The sequence below is a fragment of the Equus asinus genome, chromosome 2, assembly GCF_041296235.1.
Source record: "Equus asinus isolate D_3611 breed Donkey chromosome 2, EquAss-T2T_v2, whole genome shotgun sequence".
In the NCBI taxonomy this organism is placed as follows: domain Eukaryota; kingdom Metazoa; phylum Chordata; class Mammalia; order Perissodactyla; family Equidae; genus Equus; species Equus asinus.
In genome coordinates this window covers 43,425,113-43,451,383 of record NC_091791.1, presented here as the reverse complement: position 1 = coordinate 43,451,383, position 26,271 = coordinate 43,425,113, and the positions used below count along the sequence as shown (strand labels likewise).

At 35.3% G+C, this 26,271-nt stretch overlaps 1 protein-coding gene and 1 long non-coding RNA gene across 10 annotated transcripts in view; one reads left to right on the top strand and one right to left on the bottom strand.

The window, feature by feature from the left end:
• PRKG1 (protein kinase cGMP-dependent 1) overlaps window positions 1-26,271 on the bottom strand; it is a 1,184,543-nt gene that overhangs the window by 91,130 nt on the left and 1,067,142 nt on the right. For all 4 annotated transcript variants that reach the window (XM_014866734.3, XM_014866733.3, XM_070487907.1 and 1 more), the window contains one exon: window positions 17,967-18,041. In XM_014866734.3, coding sequence (XP_014722220.1) covers window positions 17,967-18,041 — 75 coding nt within the window. The remainder of the gene's footprint in view (window positions 1-17,966; window positions 18,042-26,271) is intronic.
• The window catches only part of LOC139040791 (uncharacterized), a 52,578-nt gene that overhangs the window by 12,079 nt on the left and 14,228 nt on the right, over window positions 1-26,271 (top strand). For 3 of the 6 annotated variants that reach the window (XR_011495108.1, XR_011495103.1, XR_011495106.1), the window contains exon 3: window positions 14,370-14,437. The exons of the other annotated variants lie outside the window; for them this stretch is intronic. This is a non-coding gene — a long non-coding RNA (uncharacterized lncRNA). The remainder of the gene's footprint in view (window positions 1-14,369; window positions 14,438-26,271) is intronic. 6 annotated transcript variants of the gene reach the window in all.

The following is a 26,271-nucleotide window of genomic DNA, read 5'->3' as shown; positions in this document are numbered from 1 at the left end:
ATACAGAGGATAGAGGGACACAAGGTAGATGACACCATTCAGAAACAATGAGACAAATCGGAAATGGGGGATCTATACCAGGACAACTGATTCAACAACCTAATGGGACTATTGGGGGCTCTTCTAGATTAAAGGAGATTTAAGAGACATAACCAACATGAAATATATGAAATTTGTTTTGATCCTAAGTCAAAAAAATCAACCACATAAAAGAGATATTTGAGAAAAGTGAAGAAAACTGAATGACTAGATATTGATTCCGTAGGTACAATAATAATATTGTAGCTATGCAGGAAAGTGTCCTTATTTGTAGAAAATGCATATGAAAGGATGTATTTAGAGCAAATAATATGATGCTAGTGATTTGTTTAAAATAGCTGGGTAAAAAAAAATTGTAACAAGAGTTAGATGAGGCAATTGTGGCAAAAGTTGCTGTTGAATCTGGGTGGTGTTTATAAGGGGAAGAGTTCATTGCACTACCGTCTCTGAAAATTGGCATAAGAACAAGTTCCAAAAATTTCTCGAATGAAAATATGCATTTGACACGATTAGGAATGTAAAAGTCACAAATGGGCTTTGGCAGCAGACATCTGGTGGCCAGCGCGAATCCCTGTTCTACCATTTACAAGTTGTGTGACCTCGGCATTAGTCCTTCTCGGCCTCAGTTTCCCTAGCTGTAACATCAGGGAAAATAAGAATATTTGCCTTCTAGAGTCATTGTTAGGATTAAATGAGATAATTCATATAAAGCCAAGCACACAATAAGTATTTAGCAAACGTAAGCCATTATTGTCATTAATGATCACAGTATTCACAATTATTAAAAATATAAGTAGAACAGGATTATCTTATATTTACACAGCAAATTACACAGTGCTTGCAAATACATTTGTTTATCTCATTAATAATAATATATTCTGTTTTAATAGAATAAATTTAAAATGTCCAGATTCTCTGGGATTTGGGTTGTTTTGATTATCTGAGCATTTTAATCAGCAGGTATTTATTTTGTGTAAGTTATATGGATAAATTATTAATTTTCAAAGAAGTAGAATGAAGTACTGAATATAAATAGGCTTCGTTTTACACTTTAGAAATTTATGGGTTCCTACTGATCCTCCTGGTTCTCACTATAATTAGTATCCACTAGAGCAAAACTAATTTCAAAGATTTGAACTTTCTGGTTGCTGAGGTTTTTCATAAGTAGAGTCTTATACTATATTTTATGGCAAATAGGTACTGTCTATGTCTCTAATAAATATAGAGATAAGCCCTCACTGATAAGCACCTGTAGTGATTACAGGATTATTAAAGCTTTCAAATTCTGAGGAGATAGCTTAAAAATATAAATGAGAGCAATCATTATTAAAGTGGGGGCTCTGAAAAGCTGACAGCACTCCTCAAAGGCAGGATAAATTTACTTTATTTATTTATTTATTTATTTTCTGATGAGGAAGATTGTCCCTGAGCTAACAACTGTGCCAATCTTCCTCTATTTTCTATGTGGGACACCGCCATAGCATGGTTTGATGAATGGTGTGTAGGTTCACACCTGGGATCCAAACCCAGAAACCCCAGGCCACCAAAGCGGAACACACGAACTTAACCAGTAGGTCACCGGGCTGCTCCAAATTTACTTGATTTTTTTGCCTTTGGTTTTATCTGTAAAGATAGAATCCAAATATTGCAGCCTGCTCAGGTCACTCTTTTGAAATTCAGTGAAGGCTCGTGATCAACTGGTTTGATAATGGTAAACAGAAATGAGTCCACTAGCACCTGAGGGGCCTGGAGTGAATAAGTGAAACTCGACCTTATTCAGCTCCCCAGCCACAAACATACATTACATACGGGGGTGGGTGGAAGGACTGCAAAGTTTGAAGGAAGTTTTAATATGCTCCATCAAAACTTTGGGGGCAGCCACATCTTCTAAGACTGTAGATGACAGTATCCATAGATATTTGCAAACAAATCTACATGAGCTAAATGCTCCCTTGGCTCAAAACAGTCCTATAATTTTCCTTTATACTGAAGAATATTTCAATAAAACAGATAAAATCTTTAGACTGATGGAGATGTTCCTTCTAAGTGCTCATATAACATTCCGTATTTCCTCTCTTACGAAATAACACCACAATCAACAACATAATTGCTCCTTTTACTAGACTTTAAATTTCTCAAGATGAGAAAATATATCCTCTGTTTTGTATTGTCTTTGCCTGGTATATGCCTGGTATATTTGATCAGAAAAAACGTTAATTAATTCTTCCAAATAAGGATGTACTGTTATTTGAATATGCAGATGACACTACCAGCCCATCCCTAGGTTGAGATGCACTTTGCATATTGAAAGACATGTACCTTGCCCCTCTCACTTTCTTGCCTTCTTCTCTTTGGATTCCACTGCACACATTTTCGAGGTACCTAAGTGACCAAGGAGCATAATCTATAGCCATAAAGTAAGTCTAACTATTCAATGCATGTGACAGAAACCATCTATTTTTACGAAGTAAATTGAAATTATAATTACTAGCACAACTGAATTGGGAGGGAGGCATTAAAATTGATTTCTTTATTAGTTTCCAAACTTTTTTTTTTTGAGGAAGATTAGCTCTGAGCTAATATCTGCCACAAATCCTCCTCTTTTTGCTGAGGAAGACTGGCGCAGAGCTAACATCTGTGCCCATCTTCCTCTACTTTATATGTGGGATGCCCACCACAGCACAGCTTGACAAGAGGTGCATATGTCTGCACCCAGTATCCAAACCGGCGAACCCTGGGCCACTGAAGCGGAATGTGCTAAATTAACAACTGAGAAACCAGGCTGGCCCCAGTTTCCAAACTTTTTTGACTGCATTCACATTAAGAAATACACTTTTCATCATACTCATCCCTTACGTATGTATATTATATATATGTAACATATATATAAACCGTGGAAAAAACTCACAAATCACTACTACTACATATGACACACTCTGAAATAATAAAAATGCTGGTCACGATCCACTAAATAAAGTTCACAATCCCCTAGTGGTTTGTGATGCATAATTTGAAAAACATTTTAAAGATTTACTTTTTTATAATAATCCCAGCAGTTTATAACTTTCATTTATTATTCTCCTTGGGGTCTTTTTAACAATCCCAGATCCTACATATTCCCAATCCTTGTTAATGTTCTTCTCTTGCACAAAAATTCCAACATTCTCTGCATTTCGAATGTCTACTTTCTGCATCTGAGGATGTACAGATGACAACACCTTATGGGTTGACATGGCTACTCTCTCGAATTGTTTTTGGCTGTTTCCTCAATCAGCAGGGACTCAAATTGACCAGTGTCTGGCTCTTGGAAGCACTTGGGGAGTAGCAATCATGTCAATGGGCAGCAGGATGACAATATAGCATTGTGTTGGCAGAACCTATTGTTTGTGATTGCCATAAAGGCAGGATTTAAAGAATGTCATGCCCTTTATTTCTAAAAGTTAATGAAATCATGTCGACAGACCTTGTAAAAATGCTGCTATTTGGAGAGGCTGTCAAGTTTGTGACTTCTAGCCCTCAAAGCACCTCTATTCTTGCCTGCAGCATATTCATTCTCTTTTGTAGTGCATTCAATTTCACAATATACACTTGTATCATATTACCAATGTAATGTCAGTTCTCTATTGTAGATGTTTGCCTTACCTAAAATCTGTTTCTGTGTTTTCTATCTTAATACAACGCCATGTTTTACTATAATAACCCAAAGGGTTATATGAATATGAAATCTATATGAATAGAAAGAAAATTCATTGTATTATACACAAAGTAATTACATTTGAGACTATTACAATGACATAGCATCTAATGTGAAAAATGTCAGTCAACAATGTACGTGACAAATCGAGACTGAATGTTTTCCCAGTTTCGGAAAATCTACTAACTGCAACATCTTAAAACAACAAAGTTTTAGCATCAGGGTGAGTCAGATTCTCCCAGTGAATTAATTGTCCGATAATGCCTAAAAATCTACTTCTTTGAAGGAGTAAATATGATTTTTAAAAATCTTGAGTATTAGGGAGAAACCTAGAAATCTTAATTGAATGTGGATAAATTATTTTTAATAATTTGGTTGTATTCTAGCATTTGAATTAATCAAATTTTGGCAAACCCTGCACTTTGGGAGCTAAAAGTCTTATCTGATGCCAACTGTGACACTTTTATTACACCTAAACTTTTCTCCTAGAAGTGGAACTATAGGAAAGTAAGGCTCATTTCCAATATTTGAAAAAATTCTATACCTGGTACCAATATAATTTTAGTGTCAACCCTCTTCCATAACTTTATATTTATTTGTATTCTATTTATATCAATGGTTCTCAACCAGGGGTGATTTTGTCCTCCCCCTGCTCTCCCAGAAAATATTTGGCAACGTCTAAAGACATTTTTGATTGTCATGACTTGAGTGGTGGGTGGGGGAATATGCTCTGGCATCTAGTGGTGTGATACAATGGGAAATATATATTTTGTCTTTGTCCCTGGTTCCTGGTGTATAGTACCTAAAACCTTTGGCATCTCTGGGGTGATAAGTGTGTCTTTGGCTTTCTAAGGAGATGACTGCTGGCTGGGGGGCCCTAGATAGCTTCAGGATGGAGGCTGGGCACCAGAGAGAGCAAGGCATGATTAGAGGGTTGGAACTTCCAGCCACAACCCCCATCCTCTGGATAGGGGTGAGGGGCTGGAGGTTGAATTCAATCACCTATGGCCAATGATTCCATCGATTCTGCCTACATCATAAAATCTCCATAAAAATGCCAAAATGATGGGTTTAGGAATGCTTCAGGGTTGGTGAAAACATCAAGATGCTGGGAGGGTGCTGGGCCTAGAGAGGGCATGCAAATTCTATGCCCACCCACCCATCCCTTTCCCCATATAGCTCTTCAATCTGGCTCTTCCTGAGTTGTATCTTTGATAATAAACTGATAATAGTAAGTAAGATGTTTTCCTGAGTTCTGTGAGCCATTCTAGCAAATTATGGAACCTGAAGAAGGGGTTGTGGGAACCCCTGATTTATAATCAGTTGGTCAGAAGCATCAATGGCAACCTGGGACTTGTGACTGGCATCTGAAGTGAGGGCAGTCTTGTGGGACAGAGCACTTAACCTGTGGGGTCTGCACTAACTCAGGTAGCTAGTGTCAGAACTGAATTGTAGGACAACAGTTGGCACCCAGAGAGTTGGAGAACTGATCGCTGGTGTGGAAAAAGCCCACTCATTTGGCATCAGAATTGTTGTGAGTAAACAGCTCAGAAGTGGGTAAAGGCCAGTTGTGCTACTAAGCATCCTGTGATGCACAAGACAGCCCACCACAACAGAGAATTATCCAGCCTGAAATGTCAGTAGCGTTAGGTTTGAAAAACTCTTAGGTATATATATATGGCTGTGTAATATTTCTAAGATTACAAAAATAGTAAAAGCCTGAGGCTCATAAAGCAAGCTTTTGAACAAATTGATTTAGGTATAATGTTTATGAAACTATTAAAATGATAAGGTGGAGGCTATAGTTAATGGCACATGTAGAAGGAAATTTAGAACATATATGTTAAATAATATAGTATGATATCTGACAAGAGCAGTCTAATTCTTAAGTACACTGTACTAATCACAGAATCAGAAATTACTTACGAAATCATAGGTTGAACCACATGAAATTTCCATTTCAGTAGGCTAAAAGTGGTCAACTCTTGGCAGTTTCATATGGTCCAATCTAATGAAATGAATTTCTTAGTATGCCTGGCCTTTGTTCATACTAAGAAACAATGAGATAAGATCTTTTTGTTTTTGAACAATATCTATTTGTCATTGGGAATATGTGTGCTTTTTGAGGAAGAAGTATTTTTAGCAGACTTTTATGATTTTTTGCTCTGGCTCATGAATGCAATAAACAGTTGGAAATATAAGAGAGAAAACATACCCTGTATAAGGCAGTTATTGTGTCTTTGGTTTTTAAAAATGAGGTGTGGAAACCACATTTCGATAAGTGATTAAATGCTTCTCTTGCACTCGTGTTTCCTTGCCCTCCCTCCCTGTTCTCCTATAGAGAATGGTACGTAAAGTTATTGTTCTGATCACGTTTCAGAGAAGAAGGGAATATTAATCGATGAGGAATGTCAACAACTTTCCAAAGTGGGGGCTCATATGCTCTCCTAGTTCATGTCACCACCCAAAAATTCCCCCTGTCATTTGGTCTGTTTATAAAGGTGTCATCTCTTCAAAGGCCTTTTTGATCTCAAGGCAACTTTTTGGAGCCCATTTGAAATAAGGAGTTGTTTTATAGACTAACACATATTCTTCATCATTAATTTAATTGTTCAAGTAATGTAGTAAAGTTAAGAGGCTTGAAAGAAAATACCATGAGCCCCATCTAAAAGAGTGTCCAAAATTAGTCTGCTCACTAGCATGGTGAGCAAGGAAACCTGATTTGGGAAAAAAGCTCCTTGAACAAAATTATTTTCAGTAAAATGTATGTTTTACTAAATTGTGATATATATATTTTTTAATTTAACAAGATTTTTTTTTTTTTGGTGAAGAAAATTGGCTCTGAGCTAACATCTGTTGCCAATCTTACTCTTTATTGTTTTTCCTCCCCAAAGCCCCAGTACATAGTTGTATATCCTAGTTGTAGGTCATTCTAGTTCCTCTATGTGAGATGCAGCCACAGCATGGCTTGATGAGGATGTGTAGGTCTGCACCCAGGATCTGAACCGGCCAACTCCAGGCTGCCAAAGTGTAGCACAAACTTAACCATTCAGCCACAGGGCCAGCCTCTATATTGTGATTTTTTGATAAGTCAATTTTACTAGCATAATAAGCACACTGTGATTAAAAAAAGATTCAGGGTCATTCTAACAAAAGACTTATGAAAATTAATGGAGAATTACTTATATATTCAAGGACTCATACTTTCAAAGTTCTTAAATGGAAAGTAGTCTTAAATCCGTCATTTTAGGAAGCTGCTTTATCCCCCTGTCAAGGATATTAGAATCATTACTACTCATACTGACCTAGGTTGTCTAAAATGTTTGAATAGTTTCTGAATATTAGAGTAATAGCTTTGGTTTTATATCCCTGCACGTCTGATACACTAGAGAATAGGCTGGTTGCCTGAAGTAATTAATACAGTTGGTAAAGTTGACTATGTTTGCAATTTACGCATGGGAGGAAACTGGTGTGATACACACTCTTGACTGTGAGCAATGACCACACTTCACTACTGTGATATCTCATCTTCCTCAAATAACAATTGAAAGATGTAAATTAACATGGTGTATTACACTCTTTGTTACAATGAGCATAATGCTACTGTTTTAATTCATTATTTAAAAGTCATTTCTTTCTAAAAGGATTCATGGGAGAAATGTTGGTATAACATTTCCAGTTTCAAAGGTACTCTACAATTTTCTAATGGCATTTTATTGAAAGATAGCCTGGCTTATTATCATTTCTAAATGTCACATTGGCAAGAAAAAATTGTATGTATAAGGATGAAAATGAAAACTGCTTTGTTTCTGAAGGCTAATTTATTTAGCTACTATGAGTTATCAAAATGCACCCCAAGCAAAACTGCAAGATTTTTGATTTAAATATTTTGAATAAAGTAAGCCTTAACAGCAATACTTTCAGATTCTAAGAGGAAAGAAATATAACTTAGTGATTCTTGTTAAAACATAGACCCAAAAATTACTCCTTAATCCTTGAGAGTCTGTTTTCTATTGACAACCACAAAGATGTCATTATAAACTTAGAAAACAGCACAGGTGAAAATATTATTTACAGAAAAGGGAGTTATGCTTCTCAAAGAACAGATCATTAACTTTCACGTTCTAAGCATTTAAACTAGAAAGTGTTTCAAGGTTATCATTTTTACAGGTTAGGAAACAGGTCCAGAGGTGCCGGTCTCTAGATCTGGTGCTCAAGGTCACAGGGAGAAGTCAGTGTCAGTATTGTGACTAAGGGTCAGGTCTCCCAAATCCAGAGTGGCATTCCTTTTGCTATGTGAACATGGCCTCACTAGACACACCTCTTTCAGCACTGAGTATTAGCCTTGCTCTCAGCAGGTTTGAAGGTTTTCTCTCTAGAATGGCCCAATCTTATGTAGAGCAGGATTATAATTAGGCTATCCGCTATCTTCACTCAAGTGAGAGAGACTGCCTTCACTGAAGAAGAAAAGGTATTTTAGCCAAATATTATTATTTTTCAAATGAAAATTCTGAGAACACAAAAGGATCTATTACTAACAGTATTACTAGATATTATTCTTTTCTGCTTTTTAAAAAGTATCATATCACAACAGGCGTTAGGACGTCAGCACACCAAAAAGACACTTGCTTTGGGTTGCTCTTTGCTATGGAAGTTTGGGGCTCTGGAAAGACTGACCAGATTGCCATATGGGACCAAATTATCCTTAGGATTTAAAGAGCTCTTGATGGTTTGAAAGTAAATTTCCAATTGTTGTTATCTAATATGACAAGAGTGGAAGGGAAGAATCCTTTCCTTTTCAGAAGAACGAAACAGACTCAATAACAAAATGGCTTGTCTGCATCCACCAAGAAAGTCAGCAGCACAAGAACTTTCAATTATCTTTAGTCCTCTGCTCTGTCAATTAGAAAGGCTGCATGCAAGGACACACTGGGATTCACCTTTATCAAGTCTTGCTACTGAGGGAGGCTTAAAGATAATCACTGTAAAGGTGAAATTAGCAAATGGCCTTTAAGAGTTTTAACATTTTTAATGAAACAGAAAAAAAATATACTCCTCCCCAAAGCCAAGTAGTTTTATCCTGAAAATCATTTTTAAGAGAGTCAATAAATCTGTTTTGCTGCACTTGAAAGAGAAATTTACTTTGATGCTCTCTGTAGTCACAAGTCACACTGCAGTATTAATCTGTTAACATTGGTGGCCTTAAAAACTCTTCTATACCTCTTCCCAGCCTGATTACATGACAGGAATTTGAAAAGCAAACAGCTCTTGCATAGCTGAAAGCCAGCTTATTAGTTCAGGGCCAATTGCTGCAAATTTTTCAAGTCTCTTATGCTTTGTCCTGCAATAAAATGGAAAACAATTTTTATTGCCCAGAGAATGGGACTGTCTTCTGACTATTCAACCCTAGAAGTGGTCAGCAAGTTCTAATTCTGGTTTGAGGACTATTTCATAACGCCATTCTCAGTGTTCCTTCTATTTAATTGGCATATAGTTCTCATTTTGGAACAGGATATTGCTCACTTGAATTCTTTCCATAGGGGGAAAAATAATTTTCCAGACTCATTTCCCTGAGAATTGCTTAGATCAAGACCAAGTTGGTTTAAGGAAATTGTTGATAAGATTGTGGGAATACTGAGATCTTTACTCTAAAATGCCTGGCAGAAAAACAGTAATAAGAAAAGGCCAAAATGTCAAAGTCAGGGTGTTCTGAAGCCCAACCTCATGTGTATTTGATTGTGTATTTAAAAATCTCATGTTTGTTAGATGCTAGATGACCCTGGGGCATTTGGGAAGATGTTACCAAACAATACAGACGTCTGTTCTGATTTGCATAGCCTGTGTGTTTTGAGAGGCATTTGATGAGTGAATTTTCAAAGGCTTGAGCAACGTCCCTCTGCGTGCCAGAGCACAGAGCAACCGCCCCATGACAAGCAGAGTGAGCAACTAAAGGATTGTCTCTGCTAATGAAATGTAATGAGAGAACATCTTTTATTGCTGTCACATTGTGTCAAACAACAAGGCTCGGCACCAAAAGTAATCCTGAAAATATCACACAGACTGAAATGTTCCTTTGCAAATGAACTTGTAAACAGAAGAGGAGCTTTAAATCAATGAGGACCAATGATGGAAACAGGAGTAAAATTTTTGTTTGGATTAAGTCGAGAAGCCAACAGAGTGGTCCAATGCAACTATTCTCTATTGTTCTTGCAAAGAGTCAAGGGAAGTGACCACGGCCCTTCATTGTTTAAGGACAGTAAGACAGAGTCAACCCTGGTGCGTCCAATGTTTTTGTGCATCACTCTTTTCTTGTGACTGACACTAGGCTTATTTCTGGCTCCCTACCGCAGTTTCATCTTTCTTGTTTACTTTTAATTCTTCTTCCTGTATTATGTGACTCTCTCAAGAAAGTCTCTTTTTCAGGACAAGGCAGAGAATAAGTGAATATATAGAGGCACATGGTGAGGGGAGTAGGGCAGGACAAAATGGTGATTCTGAGGTGGGTCTTTAAGGCTTTGGCCAATTTGTGCCTCCTTGCTCAGTGTCCCTCTTTCCTCTTTGTGCCCAGAGGGAGGCTCACGTTTTCCCTGGAGGAAAAGGAGCTTATGTGCAAATTTATGCTATGATGTTAGGAAAAAAACTTTAATTCCTCTTAGGAGAATTTTTAATTTTTACAGGTTCTTTAGAGAGAGGACAATATTTAAACCTAAAAGAATATTACCTAATATAAGACAGAAAAGTGAAAACCTTCTCTTTTTTTCTTAGTCTTTTTTTGTGTGTGCTTTTTCTTTTGTTTTTATGCAGGGAAAGCATCACCCTGAGCTAACATCTGTTGCCAATCTTTCTCTTCTTTTTTTTCCTCCTCAAAGCCCCATGCGTGGTTGTATAACCTAGTTGTAAGTCCTTCTAGTTCTTCTATGTGAGCCGCCACCACAGCATGGCAACTGACAGATGAATGGTGTGGTTCTTTGACCAGGAAATGAACCCAGGCCATGGAAGCACTGACAGCACCAAACTTTAACCATTAGGCCATCAGGGTTGGCTCAAAAACCTTTTTTTTTTTTTTTTTTGAGGAAGGTTAGCCCTGAGCTAACTGCTGCCAATCCTTCTCTTTTCACTGAGGAAGACTGGCCCTGAGCTAACATCCGTGCCCATCTTCCTCTGTTTTATATGTGGGATGCCTACCACAGCATGGCATGCCAAGCAGTGCCATGTCCACACCCAGGATCTGAACCAGTGAACCCCGGGTGGCCAAAGTGGAAGGTGCGAACTTAACTGCTGCACTACCAGGCCAGCCCCTCAAAAACCTTCTTGACTGAAAAATCACATCACAAAGTGGCGTAAATCTTACCTGTGGAGATGGTCTTACTTTTCTTTTGAAGAGGTGTGTCTTCATCTATGAAAGTTGAAAGGACCTGAGACCCACTTGCCTAATTAATCCTAGACTCTCTCAGTCTTATACTCTCTCCTTCTCTACTGTACTTCACATGCTTACTTCTCTCTCAGTATTAAAGATTCATAATCTTCCATTACGCATTTCTGACTATTTTATTTTAAATTCTTATAATTTTGTATAAGCTGACTCTTGTTTCTTCAAATCAGATTCATTTTCAGTCCATGTTAGGAGACTCAATCCCTATCACTCCATCCTAAGATGAAAATGAACAGTGATTTGATAAATCCAATTGGCATTTGTTAACTAACAACTGGAACTCTCAACAACATGCAATATCATTGTCTTCTTCCCCATTCTGGAAACACTCTCTTCTTGTCTTCTCTGATACATCTGGTTTTCCTTCTACCTCATATCTCTCCTTTTCAGTTTTTGTGTGTGTATGTGTGTGTGTGTGTGTGTGTGTGTGAGAGAGAGAGAGAAAGAGAGAGAGAAAGAGAGAGAGAAATCCTTCTCTTTTCCCTGATTTTTATATGTTAAAGATCCTCAAGAATCAATCGTCAGGGCCGTTCTCTTCTCATTCTCTGCTTCCTATCTCACGCAAATCTTTAATTACCATTTACCATCTAAATGCTCATTATCCTCAGATGAAAACCAACCTCTTCTCTGAACTCCAGACCTACCTAACCATGCCTCAAAGGTACTTCATATTTAACCTGTCCAAAAATCAATTCATGATCACCCTACTCTCCAAACCCGGCAACCATATAATCTTTCCCTATTTGAAGGAATGCCATCACTTTCCTCTGATTTCCAGACCAAAAACCCTTGCATCATTCGTGATCTTTCTTCCTTTCATCACCGATATCTGTTTCCTTAAGAAGACCCATTGGCTTTGCCACCAAAATTTCACTCAAATGCTTTTCTCTACTCACACTGCCTTCATTCTAGTCCTGTCTACCATCAGCTTTTACTGGAAAATATTCTGCTCCTTCTCCTGCTTTCACTTTACATTCCTCCAATCACAGAGGAAAGAATGCTCAATTATAATATAAACCAACTCATCCCATTCTCTAGCTTACACGTCTGAAGTGATTTCCCTAAATCCTTAACATGGCCTACAAAGTCTTACAAGATTTGGCCCCTGTTATTCTCTTCATTCTGACCTCTGTCTCTTACATTCTAGGTTCCAGCCATACTGTACTTTGATTCCTTGGATATGTAATGTTGTTTCCTACTTTGAGAGTTTTGTACATGATGTTTCTCTGTCTGAAATGCTCTCCACACTTCCTTGTCCAGCTAACACCAACTAATTCTTGCCTAGCCAATACCAGCTAATTCTTCAAAATTAAGCTCAAATCTAGTTAAAACGTCACTTCCTCAGGGAAGTCATCCCAGAATGACTAATGTATCTCTCTCCTTTACCATATGCACCATGAAGGCAAGGAGCATATCTATTTTAGTCACTGCTTTATATTAGCATTTTGTAGGCACAGAAAATAAACAAATAAATGAATGCATATGACGAAGTCAATGAACCTGGGTGATATTGGTACAGGAGGGGCTGCCGAGTCATTGCAGGAAGTCTTTAAATCTGTATTCATACCAAGTGACGTTGTAGATTTAAAAACATGACCATACTCATTTGGAGGTTTACATAGATTTTGCCATGAGAAAGAGTTCCTCACAGAGCACAATAGTGAGAATCCTCAACTTACATCATCAATAAATGCATTTACAAATCTGTATTTTTCATATTGCTGTCAGAGCTTCCCACCTGGAGGGCTTAGATATGGATCCCTTCAGCCTTCACAACAGAAGTATGGAGCCTAGAGCAGCTGAGACAATTGGTACAATATGCAGTACCCATTTTCTATGAGTATCGCGACATAAAATAGTTCAGAAATTGCTGTTAGATGGGACCAATTTGAAGATGTTTTTTCTTGTTTGGTGCTGAGTTTTGTTGTCTTTTTTTTTCTGAGGAAGACTTGCCCTAAGCTAACATCCATGCCAATCTTCCTCTAGTTTTTAGTATCTGAGTCACCAGCACAGCATGACACCAACAGAGCAGTATAGGTCTGCACCCAGGAAATGAATGCAGGCTGCAGAAGAGGAATGTGCTGAACTAATCACCAGGGCACCAGGTCTGGCACCTGTTGTCATTTTTTCTTAAAGAAGTGATTGAGATCTTATCTTCAAAAGCACAACGAATTGAATCAACAAGGGTACAACTTAAATCAGTCTAAAATACTAGGTGTCCATTCATGGTTTTATCAGGCTACCATTAAAATGATGTTTATGAAATGTATATAATAGTATTATAAATGTTTATAATATAATGGATGCTAAGTGGAAGAAAAAAGCAAGATATAAAGTTGTAAATGCACTGTAAGTATAATTATAAAACGCAGATAAATCATAGCAGTTGTGCTTGATTAGTTTAGATTGTGATTTTTTTCTTTTATCTATCTTACTATATTCTATTAAAGTGAAAATATACATCTTAATAAAAATAGACATCACTGTAAATAAAACACCGAATGTTTAATTTGCTGTTTTGTTTTTCCCTCTGTATGACCATAATCTGGGAATATAGCTGTGGTATATGTAAATCATGTTATTAGAATGAAACTTTTATATTAAAGATTTTTATGATCAAGTATTATAATTAACAAGCTAAGGTGCAGTACAGAGACTTTTTATTCAGAAAAAGCTGTTTTGTCTGTAACTGCTGCATACAGTATTCAGCAATTAAGACATCAATGATAGTATAACTTGAAAATATTTTATTTAAGAAATAATCTGTATTCATATATCAGAAATACTTACAATGAAGTAAAACATTTACTTTTTCTATTTCATACTTCTGGATGGTTATGTTTTTTACAAGACAAGGTATAAATATGGAGATGGGGCTCTCTACCTAAACAGTGATATATCACAATAAGCATCATCACTTATTCTTAGAACTGAAAAGTGAAAATAATCATTGAGTTACACGTCTCCCCACTAATCTGCAAGATCCTTAGTATCAGAAAATATGTGGTATGCACATTGTAAAGCACAAGGCCTGACTCATCACGAGTAAATTTCTGTTTATTAAATGAATGAATACATATTCTCAAGGGAAAATAATGTGTACCTTTCATCACACATACTACTTTCTTCTCTAAATAAGGTTTAATGATCCTTAACTTTGATCTGATGTTATCTCTTCTAATGTCTTTGGAATTACAACTTCAGATTTCAAAAAGAGAAGCCCTCAGTGGATAATTAGCAGCAATCAAGAGAAGCTTAATCATGCCACACAGGTAAAGTTTCTGCCAAGAATAATTTTCGTTGTAGGAACTACATCTCATGAGACAGGCCGAGAGCACATAGCCTGCAGGAGTCTGGGGAACAATTTCATTGGGGTATTTCTCTCAAGCCAATGTTTCTGGGCCAGCCACCCATGCCAAATACTTGCTATAGTTTTTCCTGAAAGGGATGGTCTGTACATTTGGTGGAATCATTCTGCCATTGAACTGGATTATGCTAACAGCTGATGAGTTGCTCACAAACTCTCTAAACATCTCAACTGAATTTTTACAGTCAGTCCTACTTTTTTCTCTTTTTATCCAAATAGGCATAGTCAATGCGACAATACCAATAATAATTTCACATGGATAAATAATATGATCATTTTAGTTGGGTTTTAAGAAATATTAATCTTATTGTCAGTGGATTTTGCAAAATCAAGGGGACCTTAAAAAAATAAAGTTTACACAGTGGAGCCAAATCAACACCTCAACTCTAAATGGTATAGATTTTGCAATTTATATAGAAATTTAAAGGCATTAACAGAATTACCCAGGGAATTTAGACCAATTACAACCTGTTCCTATTCCTTCAATGCTGGCACACCTCCTAAGTTTCTTAAATACAAAGTGAAGGGCAAGAAATCCTACTTAAGGGGAAGAAATCCAATAGAGAGAGAGACAACAGTGCCAACATAAATAAATGCTTAAACTTGTTAGTTCAACTAAGAAGTTCTCCCTGGGGAATAATTCACAGTTTGCCATCTCTGAGTGATAAGACATCTAATTAAAAAGATGCTTTCAACTTCAGAAGTCTTCGGATATTAATTATTTACTAGAAACCTTAAAAATGCTAACCCTGTAAAAGGCAGAACACCTCCACCACCATTTATCTATTTATTTAGTTGGATATTTTGAGGAATAAAGGTTATTTTATCAATCTCTCTAAAATTTGGATCAATGGTTTTGGACATTTTTTCCTCAAGCCATTTTCATTTTCTAAATAATAATCAATGTTAAGGAATGTGGGCTATGCATTCATTTGGATTCAGTATTAATTGAACAGAAAAATTCAAACTAACCTGTCCCAATTGACTTATATTCAAGTATAAATATAATGGCAAATTTACAATCTATCAAATTTATGGTTGAAATAATTTGAATTGCTTAGAAGTAGGCAGTCATTTCATCGCCTGTCTTCATTCTTTAATCATAATTGAACTTTCTTTTAACAAAATGTTACCATTTTTATAAAAATGATATTCATGGACTTTTTCCAGGCTAGGTTTAATTTCATGATATAGTACTAAAATAGGAGTATTTTGCATACATAAAATTAGAGACTTTTTGCCCAGGTAAGATTAGTTTTACACAATAGATACACAATAATCATCTGTAAATCCTACCATACATCAAATGCATTGGGGTACATTTCCAATGATTACTTCTACAAACAATATCATCCACTTGTACAGCCCTTTATAATTTTCAAAGTCTTTTTATATACTGCCAACAATTAAGTCTCAAAAATACCATTTTAAAAGTAAGATAATGAGATTGAGAAACAGGTGTTGAGTCGTGACCAAGATCACTTGGCTGGGAATAACAAAGCCAGGAGCAGTACACGAGGTTTCTGGCCCTCATTCAGGGTCATAGTTTTCATATTGACCAATTATTTTCTAATAGGAAGAAATGTTGCCACATCAATCTCCTAACTGTCTGAATCTGACCTTCAGTGTATTTGTTTTCCTTTCTACCTTTAGTTGAAGCACATGAAAGTGAACCCATGAATGGCACGAACTCACAAGACACACACAGTTATCATTATAAAGCCAATAGTACACTGAGAAGGAGATGATTAATTCACAGTCACTTTCCCATCACTGATCAATTTTAAGCCTGTGACAGGCATTGACTTTGGGTAGCGTAAATAAGAGTTATGCAAAACTTTCATTAGAGAACCGGTCTAAAGATTAACAGGGTAACAGAAATAGATCATAGAATACATTAGTTTAAAAGACCTTTTACTTTTTCTAGCAACTCTAAGAATATTTGGATAGTTGCTCAAGTAGATTTTAGATGAATTTTTAAGATTACCACCAGTTATATATATATATATATATATATATATATATATATATATACACATATAAATGTGTATAATATGATACACATGTATAAAATGACCCATGGTAATTTTAATTTAATATATATATTTAAGAAGAATATGCTAACATAAAGTATAAATACTAGTTTTTACATAGCAACTAAATGCTCTTCTAGGAATAAAGTCCAATAATAACAAATGGAGTTTTATAACTTTAAAACTAATAAAGTACCTTAAATGCCGCCCTCTATCATCTCAGTTGGATTAGTGCTAATACCAGAAACTAAAGTCTAATTTAGCACTAATGCATATTTCAACCTATTGGAGAAAATCAGAAAAATTAATATCACCCACAGTACAGGCAATATTGATGATGATGTGGAATTTGGGGTTAAAACAGGCCAGTGTAATTTCCTGAGCAAATCTTGGCGAGGCACTGCTGGCATCTGACCTCAGGATGTAAGTCTGTCCCTCCAAAGAGCAGAGTGAACAAAAGCATACTGTGTAAAGAAGACGTTGTGAATATATTTACTCAGCTTGGAGAATAATGGGATGTTATTAGGTCAACGTAAATTGTAGCCCTTAGTTCTTCAGTTCTAGGCCAAATTTTTAATCTTTATAGATTCTCAAGGCAAAATAAATGATTTCTTTCTTTTAACTTTTAGGTTACTACAAAACCAACCAATCAAATTCTGGCCCTGAATTATCTATTTACCAATAAATTTTGTCAATTTAATCCTTTTGGTATCCTCTATGATATCAAATACTAGATTTGATATCCATTTACTTAAGTTACTGCCTTAGGGAGAAGAAAGGAGGATTATAGAGATTAGGTTTTCATAAAGTAATCTAAAATGTTTGCAGAAAAAGCCAATCTCAGATTACTTCGAATCTTTTTCAAAAAAATTAAACCTTTGTTTTGAAGTAAATTATTCTTGTAGATAAAATTGTATTTTGCTGTACAAAACTGATGATTAATGGGATATGCACTGTCTCATATCATTCTGACAATTTAGTGTCAACGAAGTTCAGTGTAAGGCAACAATGTATTCACACAGGAAATATTTCTAGCCTTATTATTTTTCGTACAATTTCACAAACACTATTGAACACAACTACCATTCATTGAGAAAATATTTTTAGTGAGAGAAATAACGTATTACATTCAATTGTGTATATTGGATTTTAAACTAACCATTTTCCCTTGTTGAGATGATCTTCTTCACAAAATTAAGATTTCATGTTTAAGATACGTACTTACTAAGTAAGCATACTATGTAGTAATTACCTTGAATAATTTGTTTCTTTTTCCTCTTAATTAGTTTCTTCCTGTCAGAGTGTTCGACTTTAAGTCCAACAAAACATTTGATCTTATTTCTATTCAAAATCAACTTTTTAAAAATCAAGATTAAGGCCAAAGGAAAAAATGTCACTTACTTTGCTTTAGCTTCTGCATCCTCATACGCCTTATTAGAAACATCATCCAGTCCTCCGATCAAATGCTTAAAAGAGCTGCCAGAGGAAAACATGGTGATTAGGATAAATCTTCTACAAAGTTGTAACAATGACAACCCAGTCAATGATATATTGAAACAATCTAAAAGAATCTAAATGTAAATGAATTCGATACTTAATCTAGTTACATCATTAAGAAATATTTCAGACAATGATATAAACTCTCAGAGGAGGGATCTCTTCAATCTTGTTCACCTCTATAGTTCCCAACACCTAGAACCATATCTGGCAAAAGAATTGGGTGGAATAAAGTCTGTGACACACAAAATGACATATATCACAAAGTTAATGAGTCAGTTATAATGGTGAAATAACAACAAGATCTACTAATTATGGAATGCCTACTGTATGCACTGGTCTTTTTTTTTTTTTTTTTTTTTGGTGAGGAAGATTGGCCCTGAGCTAACACCTGTTGCCATCTTCCTCTTTTTGCTTGAGGAAGAGTAGCCCTAAGCTAACGTCTGTGCCAATCCTCCTCCATTTTGTATGTGGGACACCCCCAAAGCACGGCTTGATGAGCAGTGTGTGGGTCCACACCCAGGATTGGAACTCACAAACCCTGGGTTGCCAAAGCAAAGAGCAAGAAACCAACCACTATGACACCAGCTGGCCCCTGCACTGTTCTTTTAATTATCATGAACATATATTAATTCCAATGCTCAAACAAACTGTAAAAGACAGGCACCATTGTCTCCACTTAACAAAATAATAAACTAATCTTCAAAGGCAAAATAAATACTCCAAAGATAGAAAAATGAAAGGAGAAAATTATAGAAAATTCAACTTATTTTGGGGTAATGAAGACATTGACTTTAGCGTGAACAAAGAAGAATAATGTAACTGTTTAAACCCAATATCCTCAATATTTTATTATGTACCTAGAACTGTGTTCAGATTTACTTTATACAGTGAAGTCTGATCTATTATATATCTATAATATAAGATGTTATAGAATCAGGACAAAATGAATACACACACAAACACACATAAGAATCATACTTGAGGGGGCCAGCCCCATGGCCAAGTGGTTAAGTCTGTGTGCTCCACTTTGGCAGCCCAGGGTTCGGATCCTGGGCGTTGACATGGCACCACTCATTAGGCCATATTGAGGTGGTGTTCCACATGCCACAACTAGCAGGACCCACAACTAAAACATACAAGTATGTACTGGGGGGATTGGGGGAGAAAAAAGCAGGAAAAAAAAAGAAGATTGGCAACAGTTGTTAGCTCAGGTGCCAATCTTTAAAAAAAAATATTAAAAAGAAGAGAATCATACTTGAAAATTACTGAATGCAATCAGATACAGTAACTCTTTTGTGCACTACACTTTTGGCAACCGCTGAACTAGACTGAATGAAGGAACAAAAGGAAAGTCTGCTTTCAGAAGTCTGAGTGCACACATAATAATCAGAGCCCTCACCTACATAGCGCTTATATGCCAGGCATTGTTCTATGTGCTTTACATGTAGTAACAAATACTGTGCATGTAATGACAAATACTCTTACAGTGATCCTATGAGTTAGTATTATCTCCATTTTATAGATGAGGGTACTAAGGCATGAGTTAAGAAACTGACCTAAAGTCATAAAGCCAGTAAGTGTGAAGACTGACAAGAAAGGAGGCGATCATCCTTCTTCATACTCTTAAAATACACTGAGGCTCCTATCCAAACACTATGCCTTGAAGATAAGTAATGAATCTCTAGCAATATCCTATATGTGGATGGAGAATTTTAAAATGCTGTAAGAAATTACATTTTAATTTTAAACGTCTTGAATCTGAACACATGTGAATGGCTTTGTGTGTTGTGAATATTAAACAACAAAATATGCATGGTCAGGTCCTGAAACATACAGGATGTTTGCTAATTTAAATTTAAAGGTTGCTTAATCACTTTAACATACGCTTTTTTTTCCCCTAAACCTATACAGAAGAACTTGATGCTCTGCTTCTGGGCTGGTTGAAGGGGAACGGAGCAACTATTATCCCAAGCCCTTCAGTAAAGATCTCATCGGGGGACAGGGTAACCAGAATGCTGGGCTAAATACACTATTTCTAATACAAAAAGAGACCAAAAGAAAATGACTAGACAGAAGGCCAAGGAATCAAGAATCACAATCTAGTGGAAAGTTTTCCGTAATGAGTTATATTAACGAACATCAAATGAATGTAGGCTGAATGAATGAGCAATAGGCAGCAGTCCTTATAAAATTTTCATCAGTATATAATTAATGATAAAATAAATGATAAATATAATTCCCATGGTTGAGAATAATGTTCAGATATGATTTTTGCCATTGTTCTTTATATGGTAACTTTTCCACCTTTCCATGGAGTATCTTGGTCATTGCTTAGAGAAAGTCTACTTTTAGAAAAACATCCTCAGGGTAGATGTGTTTACATTGTAAAGTAAAATACTTTCTTTCATTATGAAAAAATTGACACTATCTGGTTGATTTTCTGTTTTTATAGATAATATGAAATTTAAGTACAGGGATTTTAAGTTACTCGTCCAAGATGACTGCAATTTTGCAGCACGTACAGGATTATCATATATATTCTACTAACACCCCCTCCTGTACGTTACAATACTTAGACATTTTTAATACAACCAAATCCAAAACATTGTGAAAAGGCATTGACAGATAGGAACCAAAGACTATTATGTGGTAAAACCAGAGAGCAACAACCAATACAATTTGGCTTTCCAAATGCATTTGGATATATTGAGATTGTGTTCTTACACATTTAAAACTCACAGTAATTTTCAGAACTCAACTTATTAAAAAAAAATCCTGTCTTCCTCCTAGTATCTATTTGAGCTAAAGATGTCTTAGGCGGGATAGTATATTATTAAAGAATTAGAGAGTGCACTGATGACAAATTTGATAATGACGATGACTTTTTAATTTAAGAAAATCTGTTCATCCCACTAGGTTTGGTTAAAACTAGGCAGATCACTTTTTGAAAATATAGTTTGAAATTTCTATTAGCAAAGTATACAATTGAAAAAGCCTACATCTGGTGAAGTTATACAGAGTTTTAAAAGTACATGCCATTCAATCACAGCAATGAGTTTAAAAGTAAGTTGAGCCTGATTTGAATAAAACACATTATATCCATTTTTGTTAAATATTAGTCATACTCAATGACAAGTATCACATTTAGAAAGAATGAACAAAAGAAGTATTTGAAATATGACTTTTCCATATAAGTTTTCTTAAGTGTCTTTGATTTAAAGTATGAATTTTTCTATGTGGTGCTAATGATCCAACAGTTATTCATTTTGTTTACTACTAGATGAGAAAATAAAGGAAATGATATGGGCTTATAAAAAGCCCCTATCTTGCTATGCTAACAAATTATTTTTGAAAGAAATTCCTTCTAATTGAGGAAAACCCTTTTCATTTAAAATTCAGTCAATTTTTATTATGGAAAATATTTTAAAAACTGAGAGAAGAAATTAAGAAATCACTCATACTTCTCTAACTGCAAATAATTAATGGGAACATTTTTATGTATTTCTTTTTATTTTTTTCTGCGTTAGCTTTTTTTCTTTTTTCTTTTTTTGAAGATTGGCACCTGAGCTGACAACTGTTGCCAATCTTCTTTTTTTTCTGCTTTATCTCCCCAAATCCCCCCAGTACATAGTTGTATATTTCAGTTGTGGGTCCTTCTAGTTGTGGCATGTGGGAATGCCGCCTCAACGTAGCCCAACAAGCGGTGCCATGTCCGCGCCCAGGATCCAAACCAGAGAAACCCTGGGCCGCCAGGAAGCTGAGTGTGAGAACTTAACCACTCAGCCACAGGGCCGGCCCCTGCATAGCTTTATTGTTGTTGTTTATAGAGTTGTAATTGCAAAGAAGCTACAATTTTTAACTTAATATTAGAGCATAAATGTACACTTTTATCTCTAAAAACTCCATAAGCAATATCTTCTCAGGCAAATAATAGGTCTTTACATGAACACACATCATAGAATATCTATGTACTCATCTTGACACACACAGACACCAACACACTCACAAACATACATACACAGATGAAAGAGGGGGCAACTATGTATAAAAACATTTATACTCATACTCTTGATTATAGATTAAACATATGGAATTTCTTTTCAAAATAAAAATATCCAGAACTATAATCTTGGCTTTGGAATTGGAACCATATGTCCTTTGTAAATAATCTTTATTTGGAAAGCAATCCTGGCCAAATAACATTTTTCAAAACATGAAGCAAATGCATCCTGCTAATATTCTAAGTCTCCTCAAACAAAAAGTCAACCATTATATTTAACTAGAAGTTAAGAAAGTGTCAGCTTCTCAAGCATTATTAACAAGTTCCAAATGACTGTCTCTGTCTGTGTATCTCTGCACTGATCAATCAATAATTTAAGACATCCTGATAAGCATAATTTATGGCATTACAGAATTTATCACTCCTGGAGAAAGTACGAACTAATTAGTGTTCCATTTTTCCCACTCACAGATCCTCCGTAGGAACACCTGCCCTCTGTGTGGACCCTCATCAAACAGACATTTCACAAAGTATTACTATAGGCATCAGGTGTCTTTTTAAGTATTTACTCAGGTTCTATGATATTTCTTGACTACCAAAGGAGAAGATTGTTTTTGTTGTTCTATTCAGAAAGGAATTATAATGAAATGTTTTGAAAACTTTAACAACTGAATGAGTAGAAGTCATAAAATATTATTTGGCAGTTATAACAAATATAGGAGACTAGAGGAAATTCATTAAATGTCCTTTTAAAACAAACTCACAATTCATGTGTGAGTTACATCTTAGCACTGTAAAATAAAATAGCCAATTTCACACACTTTAGACATAATTTAAGAATAAGTGAAGGAAACTTTAATGAGCAAAAGAATTTGGGGCCAGCCCCATGGCCTAGTCGTTAAGTTCAGCATGCTTTGCTTTAGCGGCCCAAGTTCTATTCCCGGGTATGGACCAACACCACTCACCAGGGACCATGTGGTGGTGGTAACCCACATACAAAATAGAGGAAGATTGGCACAGATGTTAGCTCAGGGTGAATCTTCCTCGGAAAAAAAAAAAAAGAAAGAAGACTGTACTTTAGGGCATTTTAACAGCGAAATTTATTGCACACACACTAAGTATGAGGCACTTTCCTGTTACTTTTCTTGGGATGTGAAATGCAATTTTAACAAGTTTTGACAGCCTTTTTTAAGGAGGTGGTTAAAATGTTATTTTTTGAGTACACAGAGGTAGAAAGAGAACAAATGGAAAATTCCTTTTATGTTTAATGCTGGTAGTTTAAACATACTTGCAAGGGAGGGGTGGAAAAGAAAGAGGGAGGAAGAAGTGATGAAGAAAGGAGAGAAGGATGGATGGAAGAAGGGAGGAAGGGAGGAAGGAAAACAGGAAAGAGGGAGAGAGGGGAACTGATGACCCTTTTATATCAAGAATGATGTTTATTTTCCTTAAGAAATATCAGTTAAAAGGCTGTGTTTCTCATTCTAGGAAATTTGTCTGTTTAGAACATTATAGTGACAGTAACTCAGTGGGTAATAATTTCAGTTATTAAGATGTTTTCATTATTAAGCCAAAACATCCTTCTGAAGGGAGCTGATTACTCAGTGGTATGCCTAAAAAGTGTATAATTTCGTTCTTTGGTTGTGATATGATGAGATTTCATCCAGAGAGAAAAGGGCTATTATATTATTAGAAAGCCAGTCCAAATATCAGAGATCAGCATTATCATGCTGCCAAAAAATAACAGCATTTGTATTTCACTTTACAGCTTACAAAACACTTTTTATATTCATAAATCATGTATATATTCAATAATATATATTAGTCAATTTAGTCTTTGTGATCTCCTATTCTCTATTCCATTATGTTGTTTAGGAATCTTGTGTAAAAATGTTTAAAACAGAATCTTTTCAAACTCAAAATAGAATGAGAGATGACCTGCAACTATGATACACAACTATGTACTGGGGCTTTGCAGAGAAAAGGAAGAAAAAAAATTTAAAATAATAGAGTGGGCGAAAATCTAAAAACTGATTTATGGTTTCTTTTCTTGATTACATCCTTAAATAAGATGGTAATCTATTCTTAACAGTTAAAGATTATAAGTCAAAATGAGTCAAAAGTAATAATCTTAAACCAGAAAGTATTGCAAATACTCCAATAGTGCTAAGCAAAATGTTTCTCAAGCATTATCTGAACTCTTGACAAAGCTCTCTTAATTTGACAGGTGTATATGATTATAGCCCATTAGACTTTCTGAACCTGATTCTTGGCTAAATCCTTTAAAAATATATTTGTTAAAAGAAAGTAGAAAGTTAGTTTCTCAAATTAGTTAGGACACGTTACTTATCTAAGATTTTAGACTTCATTATTTTGGTACTTTTATCGAGAAAATCTGTTAATTCACTTTGTGGCTTCAGGTAAAGGCTCTTCTTTCTTATTTTTTGATTGTTTCATTTATAACTAGCACAGTCATTATTATTAGTGGTTTATTTTATCAAGTATGTTTCTTTAGAGGGAAAATGAGACCCAAAGACAATAAAAACAACCAACGTCCATATCCTTCCAATTATCCCTCCATCCATTTATCCATCCATCCATCCATCCATCTATTCAGACATGTATATGCATTTATGCAATGCCTACTATATATAAGGAATGACACAATCTACTGTGGATTATGCAAACAGACTAAGATACACCCTTAAGGAATTAACAGCTTTATATCAGAGATAAGAAACAAACAATTATAATACAAGGTAGGAGGTGAGCAGTGATTGAATGCTTATCAGCAGAAAGGCTCTAGTGTCTATAAAAAGAATGTCATCTACTCAAAACTATATATGATAATAATTTCAGAGAAAGCAGTGACACTTTTATGAGCAAATGGTTTTCTTATCTGTATTTTTTTATTCTGCACATATGTTTATATTTGCAAGAGAAATTACACACACCAGACTGTTAGACGTTTGTTTGTCTCTGTCTTTCCTTTGTAAGAATAATCCCATACCTATCATGGGGATTATTCATTAGGGAAAATTGATTACAAATAACACACATTTAATTTAAATCATTTCCTGATTCTAATTATATGCCTTAAAAGAATCAAACTTTGAACATAATGATCCAAATTGGCCTAATGACCAAAGAAATCAAAAGTTAAGAATTGATTTCAGGAACCCTCCCATTTCACTTACTCTAATTTTTGAGGAACAAAAATTCACATATTATTAACCAAGTTGTCATGTCTAATGTGTCTACATAATTAGTCTTCTCCAGGGCAGAGCCTTATCGAGTTGACTAGGCTTATTATATTAGTCAAATGATATGGCCTGGTTTTGAATTTTAAGACAGTTTTTCTCTGATCCCAATGGTAATATGTTGAAATTCTGGAAGGCAATAAAAAACTCTAAGGAATAAAAGATTACTTATAATTCCACAGCCCAGAGCCAAACATTAATATTTTGGCACATATTCTTCTAAACATTTTTCAATGTTATTTCAAAGTTGGAATTGTATTGTTGTAGTTCTTATTTTCCTTTAGGCTATGTTTGTGCTTATACAACAACCAACTTAGTGGTTAAATGAAGGGAAAAAAAATACAATGTAGGACATGCTTGATTATGTAGAAATATCCCGTATAGACTGACTAAATTTCTCAATCTTATTTGTATATTTGTTTATCTAATAGTTTTATGTTGAAGCATTGGCAATAGTTTCTGGCCGAAAGTTTTATTTTTCATTCTTTTTGACTTTTAATCTTTAACTGTTAAGAATATGTTATATCTTAATATAACGTTTATTCTTAATAAAGAATGTAATAAGAGAAAACTGTGTTTTAAAAAAGTGTTTTGAGAATTTCCCCTAAACCACTTTGAATTTGTAAATATTCTATCTTAAGTAGTTATATACAAGATTCATATATAAGGGGTAGGGGAGGGCAAAGGGGTCAAGGGGCACACGTGTACAGTGACAGATGGCAATTAGACTTCTGGTGGTGAACATGATGTAGTCTATACAGAAGTCAACATATAATGATGCACACCTGAAATTTATATAACATTATAAACCAAAGTTACCTCAATTGAATAAAGAAAAGATTCTTATATATACTTCACCCTTACTTAAGCATGATTGAATTCTGAAGTCTTTGGTAGACTAGTGCTACTCAAAGTATGATTGTTAGACTGTTACTGGTTTGTGAAGAAA